At 38.6% G+C, this 5,833-nt stretch overlaps 1 protein-coding gene across 1 annotated transcript; it reads right to left on the bottom strand.

The window, feature by feature from the left end:
- Positions 1–1,929: 1,929 nt before the first annotated feature.
- GDF2 (growth differentiation factor 2) lies at positions 1,930–5,476 on the bottom strand. The gene is made up of 2 exons (XM_061459596.1): positions 4,877–5,476; positions 1,930–3,189 (listed from the first exon to the last, which is right to left on the bottom strand). Exons 1-2 carry the CDS (start codon positions 5,220–5,222, stop codon positions 2,258–2,260), a joined length of 1,278 nt encoding a protein of 425 aa, XP_061315580.1. The 5' UTR covers positions 5,223–5,476; the 3' UTR covers positions 1,930–2,257.
- Between the last annotated feature and the right edge of the window lie 357 nt (positions 5,477–5,833).

The raw sequence follows: 5,833 nt of genomic DNA, 5'->3' as shown, positions 1-5,833 counted from the left end.
TCCTCCAAGTAGGCTTGGGAAGCAAAGACCAACGTTTGACTTCAGATTGTAAAAGCAAAACAAAGCAAAAAAAAAATTTGATTATTCAGAATTTCTCTCCCTGAGGATGTGGGAACTGTTCTGTCTCCTTCCCCACTTTTTCATTTAAGTATGAACAAAGTCCTGTATTCAGTGAAGTCAAAATATGACTAGGACCTTATGTTTAGATGACTTAAGGACACACAGCTGCAATTACCTTGAGACGTGGGTGAATAACTTTTCTCATGTGATCACACCAAGTGCTTGTTTGGTAGTTTCTTTTACTTGATTAAGAGAAGTTGAGAGTATCATGGGTTTAGGAGACAGGAACAAAACAGGATGAGAATACAGGGGGTTCCAAGAGAAGTAAGACATAACAGTGGTTGTAAAATGACAGAAGCCGCTGGGGAGTAGTAAAATGAGAGGATTGCCTTGAGAAGCTTAAGAGGTTAATGACATACAGCTATGAGTGGGTGGAGTTTGCATGGACCCCTTTACTGATCTCAGATCTGATCCAGTTGCAGCCCAGTTCTAAAGGAAAAGCCTGTAAATCAGTACAAGAATTCTGGTGAATCGTGCTATGTGCTCATGGTTTGTGATGTAACCAGCAGTTCTTGATGGAATTACAACTGCCCTGCTCACACTCACCTGCTATTTGCTCTGTATTAAGTTATCAATAGTAAATAAACTGTATTAGATTTCAAGCTGACCTGTTCATGCCAAATGAATTTGCCTTGCCCACAGGCTGCCCTAATTTAAAACATGTGGATCGATTTAAATCCTGTTGCTTCCATACATTAAGCTACTGTTTAGATTTTTGCCTCATCAATATTCTTTGCCATTTTTAAATGGATATTTAGTTTGCTGTGGGCTTGGATCAAAAGTGTTCTCCGATAGTGGTTTCTTTGTTTTTGTTTTTGGTTGGTTGGTTGGTTTGGGGTTTTTGGTGTGGAAGGTGATGGAGGAGTAGAAATGAGGTGGATTATGGTGTCGTTATACCGCACGTACACCCATCACCTGAAACCAAGAGAAGACATTATGTTTGTTCTTTAACATGCAAACCCTTCATTATAATCAAAGGAAGTTTAATTGCCAGAAAGATGGGCTCCTTGTTCAGTGAAAATGCAACTGAAGTCATGAGAGCTGTTGTATGATAGTATATTTCCCATACAGCAGTATAAGTCTCATAGAACACAGAAGTTTTCAGGTTTTCCCAGGTTTCTAAGGGGTGAATTTATATGTAAAATAGAATTTCCCAGAAGAATAAATTTTAAAAAATCAGAGACTTATGTCAGACTCCAAAGAACATATTTAGGCTTCTGAATAAGTAGCCTGGGCTTTTCAAAAGTGTTGAGCTTTGCCAGCCCCCACTACTGTTAGGATACAGCTTCTAAGATATAGGCTGATCGTCATTAGACTGCATGTTCTTGCAAAGAAATACTAAGAATATGCAGTAGGTCAAAGTGTCTTCTTATCTTTGTACAGAGATAAGGGTTGCTGTTCCTTGTAGGAAACAGTGTCTTAGAAGCGGAAGGCTGCACTTCTTATCATTCAAGTATGTGCCATAAGGGGGTAAAAATAGGGACATTGAGGATAAGAAAGTTGAAACCAAGGCACCTGCTACCCACAGAAGGAAACTTGGGAATGAAATATGGCTGAGAATCTCTTCTCTTTTGAATACTTCAGATCTTCACTTATAGGAGTAAATATTTGCCTGTAAAAGCCTGTGAGATTATTGATGTGAGAAAAGGCTTGCAGGATTTAGACTTCTGACTTTATCACGCCGACTAAATTCCATTTACTGAGTTTTACAGAAGTTGAAAATGTCAGAGTTGGCTGAACAAATTCGGTTTCAATACCTATTAGACATTTACAGGACATCGTAAATCCCCGGTGAGAATCCTTTTGTTTGTGACCTAAACAGAACTGCTCAAACAGAAAAGTTGAAATAAGGTATTCAAATTGTATCACTGTTGCCAAATAATGCACAATTCATTCAATCTCACAATACTTTAATCCAGTATTCACTTTGCCGTGATATATATAATGCAGGCTATTTACAATGATTGCCATTCTTTAAATGCCAGTTTTCCTTTGAAACAAGCAGCAACAGCAACAACCAGGCCCATACCCTGCTCCAAGCATTGTTTGCAAGGATTTTCATTTGTATCACTAATGTACAGATTTACACATAACAGAAAAAGTGAGTATCTTATTCTTAGAGATTCTGCTTTGTATACTACCTGCAGCCACATTCTGCCACTTTCATCCCTTCATAGTTGTATATCAAAGTGGGCACACCAGCATCATCCTTATAAAGAATGGAGATTGAATCCAGTTTGGTTGGAACACAACAGGCCTTGGAAGCTTTCTTTGGGTTTTGGAGGTGCACCAGCGTTTGGACAATAGCATGTTTCGTTGGGGTAACATTATCTGTCAGAGGGAAGAAACAACCTCCTTTACACTCAAAAGCCTCATAATCTTTCGGTGCAATGATCCAGGAATCCCAGCCAATCTCCTCAAAATTGACATGGAGGGAAGTTCTCCGGCAGTGGTTGGCTCCGATGCTTCTCTTGGTTCTGGAGGAATGCTGGTGGTGCCCAGTGATGGCCTTTTCCTCTCCCTGTTCTAGCTCTTCAGATGAAGTGTTGTTCTTCCCTAGTTTCTTCAGCACACTTTCTTGTTCATGAACAATCATCTCCCGGAGCTCCACTTTGGTCTCTTTTGTCCCATTGTTACGGTCATTGGAGAACACTATTAACAGGGGCAGATTTTTTGTATCACTGATAGCTGGCTTTCCACAAGTGAAACCACCCAGAGCCTTATTCTCTATAACAACCTCTAGCTTGTTTTTAGTTTTCAGTTTGTCTGCCCTGACCCATCTTTTCACAGCGCTGGACACTTCAAATATCTTCCAACCACATTCCTGAATATTGTGGGAGACAAGGAAAGATTTGGTACTTTCTTTGTTTTCCCAGTGGTCACCACCTAGAACATCATAAATGACCATGTTGCCTTCCAGCTTAGAGAGAGAGACAAATTCCCTGTGACAGGAGATATATATTCTCAGTTCAGCTCTGGTGATTTCCTCATATCGTGGAATAGAGATGTTGAAGAGCAAGATGTGCTTCTGAAATGGATTTTCTTTTGGTGAAGCTAAAGAAATAACATCTGCAATAGGAAATGAAAATGTGGTTACAGTGCTTTTCTGACTGTCTAACTAACTTGCTTTTAGAAGACTCAGGATGTATTTTGGAGTTGCAAAAAGAGCTTGGCTATCCAGTGCTAAAAAAGCAAAATAAAATACCATCCTCTGTCTGTGTTTCAAGGGCAGAGAATGGAAAGAAGAAATGGAGGTCCCTGGTGTTGGTAATGTTTTCACCAAAATTGCATGGTCAGATGAGTATGAGGAGAGGAGCATAAGAGTCTGCCTAATGATGCTCATTAATATTAAGTACATAAATAAGGCATCTGGGGAGTGTTCAGATTTAGCGATTTCCTAAGAGATTTTTACAGAAAGAATTCCTGAAAAACCCTATGAATTTCCTTATCATCCTGCAATGGGATATACTGCCCTCCTGATACAGAGAAGTATTCTATGTATTTATGTGTCTCTAAGAACTAGCTGTGCTGAGGCTTTTGTTGTCTTCAGATAACTTTGAAAGCATATCGGATTACTGGGAGTTTGGGGATATAAAAAAGGTTTTGAAAATTCTGAATTGAAGCTTCAGGGTGTGTCTAAGTTGGGACTTGGTGAGAAACAGCTTTTCTTGTTCAGGTCCCAGTCCGTTCCAGGCTGGACACACTGAGCTAGTGTGGTTTTGTTTGTGGTTGTTTTTTTCCTGCAAAATTGTATGCAGTACCATCAACTCTGCCTTGGGAGGGGCAGATACTTGGGTGGACGATCAGTAGTGTTTAAAAGTCATCACTGACTGATGTCTATTTGATGGTCAATGTAAAATAAGTACTCAGTCATGACTGGGCTTTAGAGCAGTTTTAATTGGCTAATGTTGATATTTCTTCACAGTGTTTACCTACTAAAACAGTCAGAGAAGAGAGTGAGATATGGAGCCTATAATCTAGCTCATTCTGTTAAGTCTTCTTTCCATTTCAGAGCTAGGGGCACTAATTTAGGAATTTGAAGTTCTCCCTAGTTCTGTTACTTCTGTATGTCTGTTTTCATATAAACAGAAGCTTTATTTCTCCCTATCTCATTTTTATCCCAAGAATTGCATTTATTTCTTTTTTTACTTCTTCCTTTGATGGAGCTTTTAAAAAGTCTATTTAATGTTACACAGATAGAGATCTTGATTTTTTTTTCTTTTTGATTAACACAAGCTTGACTACCCATTTCCATACAAATCTTTCCCTCTAACTCAAAATTTTGGGGGAGCACTGCTGTTCCCTGTTTGGATCCCTGGACACATTTCTTGGTTGGCTGCTGTGTTTTTTAAAGAAGGGCCCACCTGAGAGAAGAGCTCTCTAGCATGGATATCTCAAATATAGATGATAAAAAATTTGCATTCTAACATTAAAACTCAGCTCCAACTATCTAGTTTTGAGAAACATTATTCATGTAAACCCTCTTACTCAGTACATCATCTCAGTTGATGCATTTGAGAAAAGAGTATTGCACAGTAAAAATATCAAAGAAGAAAATGAAAGGTAATTGTATTTTTTAAAGACTGAAAAAACCCTACAGATCAAGAGTACAATCCAAAATTTTAATCTATTTTATTTCTAAATAATCGGTGGAAGTTTGGCACTCAGTTCCCTCTGAATATCAAAAGAATCTGAGTGCCTCCTGTCCATGTAATTCTTTAAAAATTCTAGTCCACATATTTAGGGCTTTTCCTACCTTCAGTACTGAAGCTCCTCACAATATTGGATGCAGGGATGGAGGACTTGTCTGCAGTATATCTGTTGTATAAATCAATCATGAACTGTGGTGGTTCTTCTTTGGTCTTCACTTGTGAGGGGACTTTTGACAAATTCAAACTCCTTAGTAAATCCATCTTCATATTCTCCAGGAAAGATTTAAAGTCGAAATGAGTCTCACCTTCGACTTCCTCAGGATCATGAAAGTGTGCATCAGACTTTCCCATAACTGGTAACTTGTTCCAGTCTTCCAAAGGCTTACCTCTTGTCAAACAGGCAATGATGTTGAAAACAGACAGTGCAGCTAATACCCCCAAATAATGCATTTCTTCTATATTTACTTTCTTGTGGAGAGACAAAAGGATAAGGGTATTTTAGCTGTTTAAAAGTCTTGTTTCATTACAGACAGAGGAAAGGAGATGGAAGGCAAACAACTGGAATACCCTTTGCAAATCACTTTCTTGTGTTCTTTTTGCAGTCTGCTTCAAACCGCAGCCTCTTGTCAGTTGTCAAGCAGATTGGTTGTACACTTGCCCTTATCAGAGTCATTGATGCCATGCTTCAGCTTCTGTTATCTAGCAAAGCTCTTAGTTAATGAAGATTCTGTAAACATCTGACAAACACATGTGGCTGGTGGGAAGGACATTGTATATTGTAAAGAATCCACATTTCACTTTAGGGTCATCATTGCTTAATTACACTCTTCTATCACTTCCTTGCCAAACAGAGAGAATATTTGTTAGGGACGTGGAAAATTATACTGTTTTCATCACTACTAGAAAATAGTGATCTAGAAAAAACCCACTCTATTAGCTATTAGTAAATGACATCTCACAAATCTTTATTACAATCCCTTCACATGCTATCAGAGAATCCTTGATCATTTGATGGAGATTTGTGATTCTGCAAGACGTGATCTCATGACAGTACAAACAAC

This window comes from Pezoporus flaviventris, unplaced genomic scaffold, assembly GCF_033815535.1.
Source record: "Pezoporus flaviventris isolate CSIRO_AGI_PZ_B2104156 unplaced genomic scaffold, CSIRO_AGI_Pfla_v1 ptg000029l, whole genome shotgun sequence".
In the NCBI taxonomy this organism is placed as follows: domain Eukaryota; kingdom Metazoa; phylum Chordata; class Aves; order Psittaciformes; family Psittacidae; genus Pezoporus; species Pezoporus flaviventris.
This window is presented reverse-complemented; position numbering and strand designations above follow the sequence as displayed.

What these genes read in the sequence shown, in the direction of transcription:
- GDF2 (XM_061459596.1), bottom strand. Translation starts at nt 5,222, where the DNA reads ATGCATTATTTGGGGGTATTAGCTGCACTGTCTGTTTTCAACATCATT. An exon ending in GAGGAGCTTCAGTACTGAAG is followed by an intron (nt 3,190 to 4,876) that starts GTAGGAAAAGCC and finishes TTCCTATTGCAG; the next exon opens with ATGTTATTTCTTTAGCTTCA.